This window comes from Salvelinus alpinus, chromosome 17 (genome assembly GCF_045679555.1).
Source record: "Salvelinus alpinus chromosome 17, SLU_Salpinus.1, whole genome shotgun sequence".
Classification (NCBI taxonomy): domain Eukaryota; kingdom Metazoa; phylum Chordata; class Actinopteri; order Salmoniformes; family Salmonidae; genus Salvelinus; species Salvelinus alpinus.
Window position 1 is genome coordinate 38,591,964 of NC_092102.1, and position 20,095 is coordinate 38,612,058.

Sequence of the window (20,095 nt, forward strand, 5' to 3'; positions counted from 1 at the left end):
CTAATGACACAACCTTAAAAAATATGTGTCAATTTCGATTTTTACAACAACAAATAACCTTTAATTCATTGCATTTTTATCTCTTATCAAAATGAAAAGAAACCAATAAATACATTTACTCAATAACATGTGAGAATGCTGTTCATCGACTACAGCTCAGCATTTAACACCATAGTACCCTCCAAACTCGTCATCAAGCTCGAGACTAAGGGTCTCGACCCCGCCCTGTGCAACTGGGTCCTGGACTTCCTGACGGGCCGCCCCCAGGTGGTGAAGGTAGGTAACAACATCTCCACCCCGCTGATCCTCAACACTGGGGCCCCACAAGGGTGCGTTCTGAGCCCTCTCCTGTACTCCCTGTTAACCCATGACTGCTTGGCCATGCACGCCTCCAACTCAATCATCAAGTTTGCAGACGACACTACAGTGGTAGGCTTGATTACCAACAACGACGAGACGGCCTACAGGGAGGAGGTGAGGGCCCTCGGCGTGTGGTGTCAGGAAAATAACCTCACACTCAACGTCAACAAAACAAAGGAGATGATTGTGGACTTCAGGAAACAGCAGAGGGAGCACCCCCCTATCCACATCGACGGGACAGTAGTGGAGAGGGTAGTAAGTTTTAAGTTCCTCGGCGTACACATCATGGACAAACTGAAATGGTCCAACCACACAGCGCGGGGAACAAGGCGCAGCAGCGCCTCTTCAACCTCAGGAGGCTGAAGAAATTTGGCTTGTCACCAAATACACTCACAAACTTTTATGCACAATCGAGAGCATCCTGTCGGTCTGTATCACCGCCTGGTACGTCAACTGCTCCGCCCATAACCGCAAGGCTCTCCAGAGGGTAGTGAGGTCTGCACAACGCATCACCGGGGGAAAACTACCTGCCCGCGAAGGACACCTACACCACCCGATGTCACAGGAAGGCCAAAAAGATCATCAAGGACAACAACCACCCGAGCCACTGCCTGTTCACCCCGCTATCATCCAGAAGGCGAGGTCAGTACAGGTGCATCAAAGCTGGGACCGAGAGACTGAAAAACAGCTTCTAGACCATCAGACTGTTAAACAGCCACCACTAACATTGAGTGGCTGCTGCCAACATACTGACTCAAATCTCTAGCCACTTTAATAATGGAAAAATGTATGTAATAAATGCATCACTAGCCACTTTAAACAATGCCACTTCATATAATGTTTACATACCCTACATTATTCATCTCATATGTATATACTGTACTCTATGCCATCCACTACATCTTGCCTATGCTATTCGGCCATTCATATATTTTTTTATGTACATATTCTTATTAATTCCATTACACTTGTGTGTATAAGGTAATTGTTGTGAATTGTTAGGTTAGATTACTCGTTGGATATTTTTGCATTGTCGGAACTAGAAGCACAAGCATTTCGCTACACTGGCATTAACATCTGCTAACCATGTGTATGTGACAAATAACATTTGATTTGACATTGTATCTTTCTCAAAAACGTATTTAAATTGTCTCATACAATATGCACTGTGACCGAACTGAAGTTCTCCCGTGACCCCACTAGGGTTCGTAAGCCCGACTGAATTGCACTGGGTTAAAGTTCGGGATAGGATTAAACAATGTCAACACTATCAACAGCCTCGCACTGTAAACCTGTCACAGGGGACATGGTGCCTGTATGGAGGTGTGTTTGTGTTGTTTATGTTCTGTATGAGTACAGCAAGTAATAAAAAGGGAGGAGTGAAGCGTGTGGGTATGGAGGGCGTTCTCCTCACCTGTTCCAAAGGTCGTCGTCCTCTCCTCCCCAGCCCCAGAATGCATTGGGAAAGCCATTGATCTTGGTGAACTGTTCCACTGTTAGACCACTGACGCCACCAAAGAACTCATTGTAAGGAAGCCTAGACACACACACACACACACACACACACACACACACACACACACACACACACACACACACACACACACACACACACACACACACACACACACACACACACACACACACACACACACACACACACACACACACACACACACACACACACACACAGAGAGAGAGTTAGCATTACACACACATATCTAAGAAAAGGTTAGGAGAAACCTGGACAACTCCAACTAATGGAAAAATAATGTGTGTATGTGTGTGTTAGCACGTGACAATACACACACGCGCGTCTGAAAGTTTGTGAGAGACTCACATGTAGGAGTACTTGTTGAGTTTGACAGCGAAGTGGCGAGGCATGTCTCCACAGCCGTAGTAGTTCCTGTCGTTCTCCAGCATGTGGTCTACATCGTGGAACACCATACAGTCCCAGTCCAGGTCCCGCATAGCCTCCCGGAAGCCCACGTTAAACAACATGGCCCTATTGAAGGGCTCACTACCAACCTAGGAGGAGAGGAGAGGGAGGAGTGGTCCGAGGGAGGGAGGGAGGAGAGAAAGGTTATCCAGTGAGCCACACATACCCAAGCAGTTCTGTGGTTATCCAGTGAGCCACACATACCCAAGCAGTTCTGTGGTTATCCAGTGAGCCACACATACCCAAGCAGTTCTGTGGTTATCCAGTGAGCCACACATACCCAAGCAGTTCTGTGGTTATCCAGTGAGCCACACATACCCAAGCAGTTTTGTGGTTATCCAGTGAGCCACACATACCCAAGCAGTTTTGTGGTTATCCAGTAAGCCACACATACCCAAGCAGTTCTGTGGTTATCCAGTGAGCCACACATACCCAAGCAGTGTGTGCGTGCGTGTTTACCTGCTCTACAACATAGAAGGCGAACTGTAACCTCTGTCTCTGTAGTGCTGGTATCAGGTGTCTGAGTAAGATGGGCAGGTGCTCATGGCGGTTTCGGAATGGGACCAGTATCGCCACCTAGGGATAGGGAGGGGAACAACATTATTACACATCAGATAAGGCACAACCACTAAAGAAGTAAGGAAGAAGGCATTTAAGTATTTCAACAGGCCTTTTAAAAATATAAATTTCACACAATCAGATATGACATCTATTGATCATAGCATGGGGATAGGTGGATTGAAGGCCACTCTGGAGAGGACCAACTAAATGCTTTCCCTGGTTTTGTTTTTTTAGAAGAGTCATCTTAGTAACAGCAGCAGCTTTAAAGAGATTCTCCAGTACTTTTGTATACTTCTTAGAAGTAGTTCTGAAAGAAGTGCTCACAAGCCAAAACTGATCCCAGTAAATTGTGTACTTGTGCACCACGTCATTGCTCTCTTTCTCGCTCTGCTGTGTGTGCATATTGTTAGCTGTCACTCAAATGGCAAGGGGCTGAAGCTCATTGGCTAGAACTCGAATTGCTGGAGGGCTGGCCCACGTGGGGGAACTTGTAGGGAAAATGGTGCAGCACAGGTTCCAGAAAAACGGTCACTTTCAAACGAGGGTTACGTGGCTAAGTGAGGTAAGACCGTAATTATTCTCAGAGATGATGCATGTATGAACTACACATTGACACATCCAGCCCAAAGCAGGAGGTTTAAAAAATACTTAGTAATTGCCAAAGTTCCAGAACATGTCTTTAGGTTTCCTTTGAGCCTGAGTAGTAGTAGGGAAATGGAGATGTCAACCATCAACCCCCTCTGGCTTGGACTGTTGTTTCCTCTGTCAATCAGCTGTCTTCCTGCAGAAACAGTGTCTGGTTCACACACATCTAGCTGGAATTTAGTGTCACTGTTAGGCTGCTCTGTTTTGCGAATGTGTGTGTGTGTTTGTGTGCCTTAATTTCCTTGAGAAGAAGTTAGACATTGGAGGAATGTAGTCCTGGCTGCACACTCTTCAATTGCTAGATATATTTCCAGTTCAATTTTAAAAGACTAATAAATACATTATCCAGGGCTGGCGCGTTGATCCAGAGAGGACTGTACAGTACAGTGCCTCCATCAGAGTGGTATACAGGCTACATGCATGTGAGGTATGACAGTGCTATTGTGGTGTGTGTGTGCGCTGGACTGCGCCAATCACTAACTCACCTTCCAGCGTGGGACACAGTCCCTGGGCTTCCAGTAGCCCCGCAGGGTCATGCTAGGCTCAGCATTCAACAGAACCCTCTCCACATCCTCCAGAGCCATCTCACTCATATTCACTTCCAGCCTCCCCTCTGAGAGAGAGAGAGAGACAGATAGGGGTCAACACTGAATGAACAGGACAGCACTCAACCATATATACACTCGTAAGACTAAATAAACTGACATTCAAGAACTGAGGTAACAGTCTTTCACTTAACTAGCTAGGTGAGCACAGAGCCCAGAATAGAACTCTATAGGTATAAAATACCAATCTCATTGTGAAGTGAACTCTTTGAAAGTAGTGCTTGAAATAAATCAAACCTGTTTACACAGTGACTAGCTAATGGTTTAAGGCCAATATTCTAGAGTGTGTGTGTGTGTGTGTGTGTGTGTGTGTTTATGGTTTTACTATCCTTGTGGGGAACAGAAGTCCTCACAAGGACAATAAAACAAGAAAACCAGTGGGGACATTTTGCCGGTCCCCACAAGGAAAAAGGATATTGTAGGCTTAGGTTTACAATAGGGTTAGAATTAAGGGTTAGGTTTAAGGTTAGGGATTTGGGGTTAAGTTTATGGAAAATCAGATTTTTAAATGGGAATCAATCGTTTGGTCCCCACAAGGACAGAAAAACAAACGTGTGTGTGTGTGTGTGTGTGTGTGTGTGTGTGTGTACTCACTCATGGAGGGCAGTCTCTCTGGGCAGATCTGTGAGGACAAATAGGTGAAGCTGTCGGGGAGGTATGTGGTGGGCGGCACATCACTCTCACTCAGGTTGAAGTCATAGGCATAATCTGGTCCCAGACAGAAGGAGAAATCAATGGCCTAACCTAAACACATTTCCACTACTGCCAGTATGTTGCTCAGTGTTAATAGTCCGGACACACAGACTGTTTACCAAAATGGCACACTCTTCACCTTGTGCTCTGGTCAAAAGTAGTGAACTAGAAAAAGGAATAGGATGCCTAGACGCAGCCAGAGAGAATTCATATTAATTATGACACCTTAGACTACTACAGTGAGCTCCAAAGGTATTGGGTTTTTGCTCTGTAATCCAGCACTTTGGATTTGAAATGATACAATGACTATGAAGTCAAAGTGCAGACTGTCAGCTTTAATTTCAGGGTGTATTCATCCATATCGGGTGAACAGTTTAGAAGTTACACATTTCAAAAATTGTACATGGTCTCCCCCTTTTAGGGGACCAAAAGCATTAGGACAAATTCACTTACAGTACCAGTCAAGCGTTTGGACACACCTACTCATTCCAGGGTTTTTATTTATGTTAATATTTTATACATTGTAGAATAATAGTGAAGACATCAAAACTATGAAATAACACATATGGAATCATGTAGAAACCAAAACAAAGTGTTAAACAAATCAAAGTATATTTTATATTTGAGATTCTTCAAAGTAGCCACCCTTTGCCTTGATGACAGCTTTGCACATTATTGGCCTTCTCTCAACCAGCTTCATGAGGTAGTCACCTGGAATGCATTTCAATTAACAGGTGTGCCTTGTTAAAAGTTCATTTGTGGAATTTCTTTCCTTCTTAATGCGTTGGGAACCAATCAGTTGTGTTCTGACAAGGTAAGGGTGGTATACAGAAGACAGCCCTATTTGGTAAAATACCAAGTCCTTATTATGGCAAGAACAGCTTACATAAGCAAAGAAAAAGTAATGATTGACTGTAAATTTAAGACATGAAGGTCAGTCAATACGGAACTTTTAAACTTTCTTCAAGTGCAGTCGCTAAAACCATCAGGGTGCTATGATGAAACTGGCTCTCATGAGGACCGCCACAGGAAAGGAAGACCCAGAGTTACCTCTGCTGCAGAAGATAAGTTCATTAGAGTTACCAGCCTCAGAAATTGCAGCCCAAATAAATGCTTCAGAGTTCAAGTAACAGACACATCTCAACATCAACTGTTCAGAGGAGACTGAGTATCAGGCCTTCATGGTTGAATTGCTGCAAAGAAACCACTACTAAAGGACACCAATAAAAAGAGACTTGCTTGGGCCAAGAAACACAAGCAATGGACATTAGACCATTGGAAATCTGTCCTTTGGCCTGATTAGTCCAAATTTGAGAGTTGGTGAACGGATGATCTCTGCATGTCTGCAGGTGTGATGGTGTGGGGGTGCTTTGCTGATGACACGGTCTGTGATTTATTTAGAATTCAAGGCACACTTAGCATGGCTACCACAGCAATACGCCATCCCATCAGGTTTGCGCTTAGTGTGACTATCATTTGTTTTTCAACAGGACAATGACCCAATACTCATCGCCAGGCTGTGTAAGGGCTATTTGACCAAGAAGGAGAGTGATAGAGTGATGCATCAGATGACCTGGCCTCCACAATCACCCGACCTCAACCCAAATGAGATGGTTTGGGATGTGTTGGACCGCAGAGTGAAGGAAAAGCAGCCAACAAGTGCCTCAGCATATGTGGGAACTACTACTACTCAAGGCTGTTGGAAAAGCATTCCAGGTGAAGCTGGCTGATTGAATGCAAAGAGTGTGCAAAGCTGTTATCAAGGCAAAGAGTGGCTACTTTGAAAAATATAAAATATATTTTTACTACATGATTCCATATGTGTTATGTGATAGTTTATGTCTTCACAACTATTCTGCAATGTAGAACATAGTAAAAATAAAGAAAAACCCTGGAATGAGTAGGTGTGTCCAAACATTTAACTGGTACTGTATATGTGAATTAAAGTAGTCGAAAGATTAGTATTTGGTCCCATATTCACAATGATTACAACAAGCTTGTGACTCTACAAACTTAATGGATGCATTTGCTGTTTTTTTAGGAGGTAGATCAGCTTTAATATTGCAGATAGATTGTGGGTTTCATCAATTCAATTGTCTGCATTATTTCCAATCACTATATATATTTGTTTGTAAATATATATTTTCCTTTATTATTTTCCCCTAACCCTACCACCCCTCCCCTAATTGGAGTAAACTAATGGACAACAACACTTAGGCTTCTACTTCTAGCTTATACATACATTTTATGGACACAGTATATTTTACAATAGTAGGGGTTGGGCCTGTTTGTTTTTAGTCCCACCCTTCAGCTCCCCTCAACCCCTCCCATTTATCTCTGAACACCATCCAGTTTTGATTTCTATTTGCCATATCCTTTTCAACTGTGCTGTTTCACAAAAGTTCTGAACTTCAATACATTTTACGGACACAGTATATTTTACATTAGTTATGTTGTTTTTTAGTCCCACCCTTCAGCTTCCCTCAACCCCTCCCATCTATCTCTGAACACCATACAGTTTCTATTTGGCATATATTTTTCCAACTGTGCTGAATCTTTCTATTCTCATAGTTTCTACAGATTGTAAATTAAATATAAAATGTTTTGCTAAGAGAATAATTATATTATTGATCGATTGACTATAACTTTTTTAATGACCCATTTGCTGTTTGTTTTGGTTGTGTTTCAGATCATTTTGTGCCCAACAGAAATGAATGCTAAATAATGTAGTCACTTATTTGTAAAGAATATGTTTCTAAACACTTCTACATTAATGTGGATGCTATTATGATTATGAAGAATCCTGAATGAATAATGATGAGTGAGAAAGTTAGAAGCACAAATATCGGTGATGCACCGATATACATTTTTTTGGCCGATACCGATATTTCCTTGCCAAAACCCCCCGATATAACCGATATTTTAAAATGTTGCTGCCTTTTAAGCATTCTAGTACAGTTAAATAGTTAACACACACACACACGGACGCAGCAGTCTAAGGCACTGCATCTCAGTGGAAGAGGCGTCACTACAGTCCCTGGTTTGAATCCAGGCTGTATCACATCCGGCCGTGATTGGTAGTCCCATAGGGCGGCGCACAAATTGGCATAGCGTTGTCCGGGTTTGGCCAGCATTGTAAATAAGAATTTGTTCTTAACTGACTTGCCTAGTTAAAAAAAGGTTACACACACACACCAAAAAGTTATTTTGTTGGCATTTACGTATGTCCCCATTACCAGTAAAACATAATCAAAACCCATTTCTTTCACATACTTGCTGTGCTGTTTCGTTGTTCATTTGTTCAGTCGTTTCATTCTCAACCAGGATTTCTATGGAACGCCGTTTGGGTCTTGGCTACGGAGCGCCGTTTGGGTCTTTGCATGTCAAAAAAAATATGACTTAACGTGTCAATTAAGCTTTTTGACCAATCAGGACCTGAATATCACTGCACGTCACGTAATAATTTAACGCATTTATTAACTTTTTACGTTCACATTGATTACACTATCACTCGTATTTCATATGTCACAAAGATTAATCAAGACGTATGCTATGATGCTGGTAAAGTTGTCTCGCGCACCTACAGTGCTGGTCATAAAAAGAAGCTAGTCAGCTCATGGATGCAGACAATGTTCTTCCCCAAAAACATAGCAAAGCGACAATCTGTTTCAGTAGCTATAGTTAGCTAGCCAACTATATACTGTAGCTAGGTGTCATCATCTAAAATAACCCTACATTTATAAGACAGTTCTTATTTGATTAATGGTGGTCGGACCCATCTATGTGAAGCTAGCCACAATAAGGATTAGCCACAACAGTGTACTTTGCGGTTATCCTTTAAAATAAAAGTATGGCATAATTCTACTATTTGTATTCATTTGCATCACTGTCAATGACAATTTAATTTTGAAAGCAAACCGCAAATTAGACTATTGTTCCTAATCCTTATTGTGGCTAGCTTCACAACACATTGTCCGGTCGAGCCTCACTAGCCAGATGAAGCTAGCTGGCTGCTTATAATGTTAGCTTTGGGCAAAGTTGTTAAGTAGCTGGCTAGCTATTTATTTTCATGAACTAAAGTTAAATTTCAATAGGCGAACAACAAGTGGCAACCTAGCTAATACTTACTCACAAGGATTCAAAAATCGTTGCTAAGAATAATGAAAATGACTGCAGTTTCTACTGGTCATTGTTTTTAGGCTGGTTGTATTGGTTCTAGCTAGGTACCAAGGCTAAAGCTAGCTACCCCAGAAGTTGCAGTCTAACAAATGATGCTTTATTACCAACGCGGTATTGAAAACACATTGTTCGTGGCTGGTGTTTGCAGACTTTCTTGTACAGCTTTGACAGTGCTACTGTATCTTATTTTAACACGCAAAGACCCAAACGGCATTCCATAGTATGTATGTCGTGAAGCTAATAGCAGTGACGCTATTACTGTGCAACTCCGATAGGGCAACATCTGGAAAATAGCGCACTTTGTAGTGTGTACCGGTGCTCGACCAGTATGCGAAAGCCAACATCACCCACAACAGAGAACGGTTGATTGTCAATGGCAATGAATTCCATTATCTTGGCTTTAATGGATTTCGCCTTTGAGTTGTCTCACTGAAATTTTCTTACTCTTTCAAATGACTGCTCGACTGGTTGACTGCTCGATCCACACAGCAGATATTGTGGGCCAGGTTAGGAATGTTGTGTTGCACGTATAGTGCAACATGTTATGTGGCGTCATTACGTCATGTACCTACATTATATAGGTATGCACGTCAGGATTGACATTGGTTTTGCACTTTGGCGTTAAACTAGACATCAGCCGATACTGATGTTGGTATTTTTAGCTAATATCGTCCGATTCCGATATGTTCACCGATATATCATGCATCCCTACTCTTATGTTATTGTAATGGTGAGAGGTTATCATGTGTTATGGGTATGATATTGGTGTGTCTGTCTCACTCATAATTTTTCACGATTCATTCAGGACTATCCGTAATCATGGTAGCATCCACATTAATGTAGAAGAGTTAAGAAACATTATATCGAGAACCTGTGTTGGCAGACTTGTGCCCTAACATTAAGAACCTGTGTTAGCTGTGTCTTACCTGTCCCATTGATATTGTAACCACCTCTGACCACCTGCTCTAGAACCTGAACACCGATATTCTTCACGTTGTCCTTGATGTGAATCCCTGTGGCCTGCACCATAAACAGGTACTCATTTACTACGGAGAGAGGAGGGAGAGAAACGTTAGTTCATTGATACAGTCATACTGTCATGCTCTCAAAATTACCTGAAATTTGGTACATTTTCTGCCCCCAAAAAGATTGAGAAGGATAATTAAAAACCATACCACTAACAGGAAGGATGAACTACTGTATGTGTGAACTACAATGCAGAAAACAGACAGTGCTAACTCTGTCAGGGAACTGTAACATCAGTATACAATCCAACACTGAATGAGCAATCATTTTCATAAGGGGTGTATTCAGACTGAAATGTTTATTTCAGATCCTGCATGGATGTGTCTAACCCAAATGAAAATAGGGAAGCCCAGTGAGGATGCACCATAAAAAGATTATCATCCAAATGCAGAACTCCTATATGGTACGTAAATATAAGGTCCAGAACTCTCTCTCCCCCTCTCTCCTGATTTATTAAGAGAGCTAAACTTAGATATGTGCTTTTGCTTGTTGTGTCAAATTAGATCAAGCTTGTCAGCAAAAAAAAAAATTATAATATATATAAGAATGTTTAGGAAGGTTAGATGGTTAACTCCTTGATCCTGCTTCGTAGGATACTGTACCCCTCTGGTCTGTTCTGACCCTAATTGATTATCTGCGTTGTGTCTTCACGAGGGGATTCCCCCAAACACAAAGGGTCTCTGCTGAAGCAGCTGACAGAGGAGAATGCTACTATGGAGTGAGACAGGGAGAGGGATGGGGGAGAGGGAAATAACATATCTCATTTAAAAATGGCAAGAAAGAGCGACAGAGAAAGAGGGCGAGAGAGAGCGCATTTGCCGGGCATGTGCCTCAAAACCAAATGTTACCTGGCTCACCACTCCCCCTGGACTTGAACAGCCTTTACGATCAGGTCCACCTATACAAGGCAGCAATCCCAACTTCTACTAGGACCCTAAAGGACTTAACCCTCAACCGTAGACCCACCACCTCACATAGGAGTAACGGACACCACGCCCGGACCAGCGAGACATTCTCCCCGAACTCCGAGACCCTGCACCAAGAGGATCCACACCAAGTGGTCCTACACCCAGACCACAGCGCCATCAGACACATCCCCACCCCTACCGGTCGACCTATCCCCAAACAAACCCTAGCCACACCCTATATAGACCCCACCCAGATCAGTCTTCTGCCCCCCCCCCCCAGCAAGTACCTCAACATGACAGCCGCACATATGCCCAGGCCATGAACAGAGCAACAGGCCCAACCCCCACTAATACACCCACCCAACCCCCATCCTGCAACCTAATAGGTATGTATCAGATGCTCAACATGCTCTGCTCACACCTACTGTAATGGTCAGAGCCTAAACCACAAGTAAACACTAGACACTATGGAACACAAAGCTTTTACTACCTGGAATATACAAGGTGTGAGTTCATCTGCCATTGGCCTAAAGAGCAGGAACACAGACTTCGTCCCCCAAAAATTCATACAGACATTGTAATCCTACAAGAAACATGGTATAGAGGAGACGGACCCACTGGTTGCCCTCTAGGTTACAGAGAGCTGGTAGTCCCATCCAAACTACCAGGTGTGAAACATGGTATAGAGGAGACGGACACACTGGTTGCCCTCTAGGTTACAGAGAGCTGGTAGTCCCATCCAAACTACCAGGTGTGAAACATGGTATAGAGGAGACGGACCCACTGGTTGCCCTCTAGGTTACAGAGAGCTGGTAGTCCCATCCAAACTACCAGGTGTGAAACATGGGGATGCTAATTTGGTATAAAGCAGACCTACCCCACTCTATTAAATGAGTCAAAACAGGAACATTTGACATCTGACTAGAAATTAATAAGGAAATTATCTCAACAGAGAAAAATGTCTTCATGTGTGCCACCTAAACTCAGCAAAAAAAGAAACGTCCCTTTTTCAGGACCCTGTCTTTCAAAGATAATTTGTAAAAATCCAAATAACTTCACAGAATGAACAGAACGTTCAATGAACCATAAACAATTAATGAACATGCACCTGTGGAACGGTCGTTAAGACACTAACAGCTTACAGACGGTAGGCAATTAAGGTCACAGTTATGAAAACTTAGGACACTAAAGAGGCTTTTCTACTGACTCTGAAAAACACCAAAAGAAAGATGCCCAGGGTCCCTGCTCATCTGTGTGAACATGCCTTAGGCATGCTGCAAGGAGGAATGAGGACTGCAGATATGGCCAGGGCAATACATTGCAAGGACTGTCCACAATAGGCTGAGAGAGGCTGGACTGAGGGCTTGTAGGCCTGTTGTAAGGCAGGTCCTCACCAGACATCACCGGCAACAACGTCGCCTATGGGCACAAACCCACTGTCGCTGAACTAGACAGGACTGGCAAAAAGTGCCCTTCACTGACGAGTCATGGTTTTGTCTCACCAGGGGTGATGGTCGGATTCACGTTTATCGTCGAAGGAATGAGCGTTACACCGAGGCCTGTACTCTGGAGCGGGATCAATTTGGAGGTGGAGGGTCCGTCATGGTCTGGGGTGGTGTGTCACAGCATCATCGAACTGAGCTTGTTGTCATTGCATGCAATCTCAACGCTGTACGTTACAGGGAAGACATCCTCCTCCCTCACGTGGTACCCTTGCTGCAGGCTCATCCTGACATGACCCTCCAGCATGACAATGCCACCAGCCATACAGCTCATTCTGTGTGTGATTTCCTGCAAGCCAGGAATGTCAGCGTTCTGCCATGGCCAGCGAAGAGCCCGGTGAGGGCCATTCCCTCACCGGGCTCTGTTTGTGTTCACAAACACAAACAGAGCCCCAGGACAGCAATACAATTAGATCCAACCAAATCATGAGAAAACAAAAAGATAATTACTTGACACATTGGAAAGAACTGACAAAACAGAGAAAACTAGAATGCTATATTTGGCCCTAAACAGAGAGTACACAGTGGCAGAATACCTGACCACTGTGACTGACCCAAAATGAAGGAAAGCTTTAACAGACTCAGTGAGCATAGCCTTGATATCGAGAAAGGCTGCCTTAGCCTGTCTTCTCTTGAGAGCCAGGTCTGTGTATGTGCACACTGCCCACAAAAACCAGAAAAGAGAAAAAAAGGAAAAAACAGAAACCCCACAATGATCAGGGGAGAGACAAATCTCCAGCCACGATCACCACGACGACAGACTCACACGGCTGCACTTGATAGATGAGAAAGAACAAAAATAAACAAACTTTATGCAGACCTGACCTCCAGTTCTGCCGTCTGTCCAATAAGAACATCTTCTACTGATGGCCCCTCCCATTCTGTCCAATATGATTATTTTATGCTGATATGGCTCCTGCCCACCCTTCTCCCATCACTGCCCCTTGCCTAGTTCCTAACCTCCTGCCAAATATATGACCATATTAGAGACACGTATTTCCCTCAGATTTCACAGTCCCACAAATAATTCGAAAGCATACTGAATTTTGATAAACTCCCATATGTATTGCGTGAAATACCACAGGTTGCAATCACAGCAGGAAGATATGTGACCTGTTGCCACAAGAAAAGGGCAACCAGTGAGGAACAAACACCATTGTAAATAAATCAAATCAAATCATCAAATCAAATTTTATTAGTCACATACACATGGTTAGCAGATGTTAATGCGAGTGTAGCGAAATGCTTGTGCTTCTAGTTCCGACAATGCAGTAATAACCAACAGTAATCTAACCTAACAATTCCACAACTACTACCTTACACACACACAAGTGTAAAGGGATAAAGAATATGTACATAAAGATATATGAATGAGTGGTGGTACAGAACTGCATGGCAGATGCAGTAGATGGTATAGAGTACGCTATATACATATGAGATGAGTACTGTAGGGTATGTAAACATAAAGTGGCATAGTTTAAAGTGGCTAGTGGTACATGTATTACATAAAGATGGCAAGATGCAGTAGATGATATAGAGTACAGTATATACATATGAGATGGGTAATGTAGGGTATGTAAACATTGTATTAAGTGGCATTGTTTAAAGTGGCTAGTGGTACATTTTTACATAATTTCCATCAATTCCCATTTTTAAAGTGGCTGGAGTTGAGTCAGTATGTTGGCAGCGGCCGCTAAATGTTAGTGGTGGCTGTTTAACAGTCTGATGGCCTTGAGATAGAAGCTGTTTTTCAGTCTCTCGGTCCCTGCTTTGATGCACCTGTACTGACCTCGCCTTCTGGATGATAGCGGGGTGAACAGGCAGTGGCTTGGGTGGTTGTTGTCCTTGATGATCTTTATGGCCTTCCTGTGACATCGGGTGGTGTAGGTGTCCTGGAGGGCAGGTAGTTTGCCCCCGGTGATGCGTTCTGCAGACCTCACTACCCTCTGGAGAGCCTTACGGTTGTGGGCGGAGCAGTTGCCGTACCAGGCGGTGATACAGCCCGACAGGATGCTCTCGATTGTGCATCTGTAGAAGTTTGTGAGTGCTTTTGGTGACAAGCCGAATTTCTTCAGCCTCCTGAGGTTGAAGAGGCGCTGCTGCGCCTTCTTCACAACGCTGTCTGTGTGGGTGGACCAATTCAGTTTGTCCGTGATGTGTACACCAAGGAACTTAAACTTTCCACCTTCTCCACTACTGACCCGTCGATGTGGATAGGGGGGTGCTCCCTCTGCTGTTTCCTGAAGTCCACAATCATCTCCTTTGTTTTGTTGACGTTGAGTGTGAGGTTATTTTCCTGACACCACACTCCGAGGGCCCTCACCTCCTCCCTGTAGGCCGTCTCGTCGTTGTTGGTAATCAAGCCTACCACTGTAGTGTCATCCGCAAACTTGATGATTGAGTTGGAGGCGTGCATGGCCACGCAGTCGTGGGTGAACAGGGAGTACAGGAGAGGGCTCAGAACGCACCCTTGTGGGGCCCCAGTGTTGAGGATCAGCGGGGTGGAGATGTTGTTACCTACCCTCACCACCTGGGGGCGGCCCGTCAGGAAGTCCAGGACCCAGTTGCACAGGGCGGGGTCGAGACCCAGGGTCTCGAGCTTGATGACGAGTTTGGAGGGTACTATGGTGTTAAATGCTGAGCTGTAATCGATGAACAGCATTCTCACATGGGTATTCCTCTTGTCCAGATGGGTTAGGGCAGTGTGCAGTGTGGTTGCGATTGCGTCGTCTGTGGACCTATTGGGTCGGTAAGCAAATTGGAGTGGGTCTAGGGTGTCCGGTAGGGTGGAGGTGATATGGTCCTTGACTAGTCTCTCAAAGCACTTCATGATGACGGAAGTGAGTGCTACGGGGCGGTAGTCGTTTAGCTCAGTTACCTTAGCTTTCTTGGGAACAGGAACAATGGTGGCCCTCTTGAAGCATGTGGGAACAGCAGACTGGGATAAGGATTGATTGAATATGTCCGTAAACACACCAGCCAGCTGGTCTGCGCATGCTCTGAGGACGCGGCTGGGAATGCCGTCTGGGCCTGCAGCCTTGCGAGGGTTAACACGTTTAAATGTTTTACTCACCTCGGCTGCAGTGAAGGAGAGCCCGCAGGTTTTGGTAGGGGGCCGTGTCAGTGGCACTGTATTGTCCTCAAAGCTGTCTGGGAGCAAGACATCCTGGTCCGCGACGGGGCTGGTTTTCTTTTTGTAATCCGTGATTGACTGTAGACCCTGCCACATACCTCTTGTGTCTGAGCTGTTGAATTGCGACTCGATTTTGTCTCTGTACTGAGACTTAGCCTGTTTGATTGCCTTGCGGAGAGAATAGCTACACTGTTTGTATTCGGTCATGCTTCCGGTCACCTTGCCCTGGTTAAAAGCAGTGGTTCGCGCTTTCAGTTTCACGCGAATGCTGCCGTCAATCCACGGTTTCTGGTTTGGGAATGTTTTTATCGTTGCTGTGGGTACGACATCGTCAATGCACTTCCTAATGAACTCGCTCACCGAATCAGCATATTCGTCAATATTGTTGTTGGACGCGATGCGGAACATATTCCAATCCGCGTGATCGAAGCAGTCTTGAAGCGTGGATTCAGATTGGTCGGACCAGCGTTGAACAGACCTGAGCGCGGGAGCTTGTTGTTTGAGTTTCTGTTTGTAGGCTGGAATCAACAAAATGGAGTCGTGGTCAGCTTTTCCGAAAGGGGGGCGGGGGAGGGCCTTATAAGCGTCGCGGAAATTAGTATAACAATGGTCTAGGGTTTTTCCAGCCCTGGTAGCACAATCGATATGCTGATAGAATTTAGGGAGTTTTGTTTTTAGATTAGCCTTGTTAAAATCCCCAGCTACGATGAATGCAGCCTCAGGGTGTGTGGTTTCCAGTTTACAAAGAGTCAGATAAAGTTCGTTCAGGGCCATCGATGTGTCTGCTTGGGGGGGAATATATACGGCTGTGATTATGATTGAAGAGAATTCCCTTGGTAGATAATGCGGTCGACATTTGATTGTGAGGAGTTCTAGATCAGGTGAACAGAATGACTTGAGTTCCTGTGTGTTGTTATGATGATCACACCACTTCTCGTTAATCATAAGGCATACCCCCCCGCCCCTCTTCTTACCGGAAAGATGTTTGTTTCTGTCGGCGCGATGCATGAAGAAACCAGCTGGCTGCACCGACTCCGTTAGCGTCTCTTGAGTTAGCCATGTTTCCGTGAAGCAGAGCACGTTGCAATCCCTGATGTCTCTCTGGAATGCTACCCGTGCTCGGATTTCATCAACCTTATTGTCAAGAGACTGGACATTGGCGAGTAGTATGCTAGGGAGTGGAGCGCGATGTGCCCGTCTCCGAAGCCTGACCACGAGACCGCCTCGTTTGCCCCTTTTTCGGCGTCGCACAGGGTCGCCGGCTGGGATCAGATCCATTGTATTGGGTGGAAGGCAAAACACTGGATCCGTTTCGGGAAAGTCATATTCCTGGTAGGAACGATGATGAGTTGACGTTAATCGTATATTCAGTAGTTCCTCCCGACTGTATGTAATGAAACCTAAGATTACCTGGGGTACCGATGTAAGAAATAACACGTAAAAAAACAAAATACTGCATATTTTCCAAGGAACGCGAAGCGAGGCGGCCATCTCTTTTCGGCGCCGGAAGATGTAAAATACAATCCATATTTATGTTTATTTATTTTCCATTTTGTACCTTAACTATTTGCACATCGTTACAACACTGTATATAGACATAATGACATTTAAAATGTCTCTATTCCTTTGAAACTTGTGAATGTAATGTTTACTGTACATTTTTTTAATTGTTTATTTCATTCTTGTTTATTTATCTATTTTACTTGCTTTGGGAATTGAGAGAGTTGGCGTGCAGTAGAGGCAGACACGCAATAAAGAAGCACTAAAGTTTTTCCTAATTGTTTCTTGTATGTTTCTCTGGGGAGTCAGAGAGTAGAAAACAGGCCTGTTTCTCTCCCTTTAACCTTCTGTCAACCTTCACACATGACAACCTGCACCACATATAGGCAGCACCACACCACACCCACAGTTGAAGTCAGAAGTTTACATACACTTAGGTTGGAGTCAATAAAACTCGTTTTTCAAGCACTCCACAAATTTCTTGTTAACAAACTATAGTTTTGGCACGTCGGTTAGGACATCTACTTTGTGCATGACAAGTCATTTTTCCAACAATTGTTTACAGACAGATTATTTCACTTATCATTTACTGCATCACAATTCCAGTGGGTCAGAAGTTTACATACACTAAGTTGACTGTGCCTTTTAACAGCTTGGACAATTCCAGAAAATGTCATGGCTTTAGAAGCTTCTGAAAGGCTAATTGACATAATTTGAGTCAATTGGGTGAAGGCCTACCTTCAAACTCAGTGCCTCTTTGCTTGACATCATGGGAAAATCTAAAGAAATCAGCCAAGACCTCAGAAAATACATTGTAGACCTCCACAAGTCTGGTTCATCCTTGGGAGCAATTTCCAAACGCCTGAAGGTACCACGTTCATCTGTACAAACAATAGTACGCAAGTATAAACACCATGGGACCACGCAGCCATCATACCGCTCAGGAAGGAGACGCGTTCCGTCTCCTACAGATGAACGTACTTTGGTGCGAAATGTGCAAATCAATCCCAGAACAGCAGCAAAGGACCTTGTGAAGATGCTGGAGGAAACCGGTACAAAAGTATCTATAGCCACAGTAAAACGAGTCCTATATCACCCAAACCTGAAAGGCCGCTCAGCAAGGAAGACGCCACTGCTCCAAAACCGCCATAAAGAAGCCAGACTACTGTTTGCAACTGTTTGGCCATAATGACCATCGATATGTTTGGAGGACAAAGGGGGAGGCTTGCAAGCCGAAGAACACCATCCCAACCATGAAGCACGGGGGTGGCAGCATCATGTTGTAAGGTTGCTTTGCTGCAGGAGGGACTGGTGCACTTCACAAAATAGATGGCATCATGAGGATGGAACATTATGTGGATATATTGAAGCAACATCTCAAGACATCAGTCAGGAAGTTAAAGCTTAAACGCAAATGCGTCTTCCAAATGGACAATGACCTCAAGCATACTTCCAAAGTTGTGGCAAAATGGCTTAAGGACAACAAAGTCAAGGTATTGGAGTGGCCATCACAAAGCCCTGACGTCAATCCTATAGAACATTTGTGGGCAGAACTGAAAAAGGGTGTGCGAGCAAGGAGGCCTACAAACCTGACTCAGTTACACCAGCTCTGTCAGGAGGAATGGGTCAAAATTCACCCAACTTATTGTGGGAAGCTTGTGGAAGGCTACCTGAAACATTTGACCCAATGCTACCAAATACTAATTGAGTGTATGCAAACTTCTGACCCACTGGGAATGTGATGAAAGAAATAAAAGCAAAAATAAATAATTCTCTCTACTATTATTCTGACATATCACATTCTTAAAATAAAGTGGTGATCCTATCTGACCTAAGACAGGGAATTTTTACTGGTATTAAATGTCAGGAATTGTGAAAAACTGAGTTTAAATGTATTTGGCTAAGGTGTATGTAAACTTCCGACTTCAACTGTAGGCAGCACCGCACCACATATAGGCAGCACCGCACCACATATAGGCAGCACCGCACCACATATAGGCAGCACCGCACCACATATAGGCAGCACCGCACCACATATAGGCAGCACCGCACCACATATAGGCACTAAATCACAAGACCAAACGAATCAAGCATGTCTGAATTGTTATTATTCATTCTGTCAGCACCAAACCTGGGTTCAAATACTGCTTAAAATGTCTCAAATACATTTGAAGTAAGTATTCTGATTTTGTTTTATTTTAATATATTTGGATGTATTTGGAAATACACTTGGAAAGTATTTGAAAACACTAAAATACACTCCCATGCATTTAACCTAGGAATTTGAAAATAATGTCAAATAGATTTTGGTAGACTATTTGGTTTTTACAAAGAACCATTCAAATAAAATTACTTTTTTGGGGCTGTGTATTTGAAAGTACTCAAATACACAGATACTCTAATAGACATGTATTTGAACACAGCTCTGGTCACCCAAATGAGAGCACTGGCTTCTTCTTGCACTGTAAATGTTTGGTTAGTGGTTTTAAACAGGGCCGTGTCCATCTGTCTGTCTGGGCGTGGGAACCACATGAGTGGGTTGACTTGGTTGTGTTGTCTGGAAAGTACATACATAAAGGATGTGGTTCAACTGCTACACCCAGCTCTCACACACACAGTATAATACATTAGGAACACCTTTCCTAATATGGAGTTGCACCCTGTTTTGCCCTCAGAATAGACTCAATACGTTGAGGCATAGACTCTACAAGGTGTTTAAAGTGTTCCACAGGGATGCTGGTCCATGTTGACTCCAATGCTTCACACCGTTGTGTCAAGTTGACTGGATGTCCTTTGGGTGGTGGACCATTCTTGATACACATGTGAAAAACCCAGCAGTGTTTCAGTTCTTGACACACTCAAACGGTTGTGCCTGGCACCTACCACACCCCATTCAAAGGCACTTAAATATTTTTAAACCCTCTGAAATGGCACACATACACAATCTATGTCTCAATTGTTTCAAGGCATAAAAATCCTTCTTTAACCTGTCTCCTCCCCTTCATCTACACTGATTGAAGTAGATTTAACAAGTGACATCAATA

The 20,095-nt window shown here is 43.8% G+C and overlaps 1 protein-coding gene across 1 annotated transcript in view; it reads right to left on the reverse strand.

Annotated features, from left to right (window-relative positions):
- b4galt5 (UDP-Gal:betaGlcNAc beta 1,4- galactosyltransferase, polypeptide 5) overlaps positions 1-20,095 on the reverse strand; it is a 57,725-nt gene that overhangs the window by 6,673 nt on the left and 30,957 nt on the right. Inside the window, exons 2-7 of the mRNA XM_071348896.1 lie at positions 9,909-10,028; positions 4,705-4,818; positions 3,991-4,118; positions 2,759-2,875; positions 2,201-2,388; positions 1,775-1,897 (exon numbers count right to left, since the gene is read on the reverse strand). Coding sequence (XP_071204997.1) covers positions 1,775-1,897; positions 2,201-2,388; positions 2,759-2,875; positions 3,991-4,118; positions 4,705-4,818; positions 9,909-10,028 — 790 coding nt within the window. The remainder of the gene's footprint in view (positions 1-1,774; positions 1,898-2,200; positions 2,389-2,758; positions 2,876-3,990; positions 4,119-4,704; positions 4,819-9,908; positions 10,029-20,095) is intronic.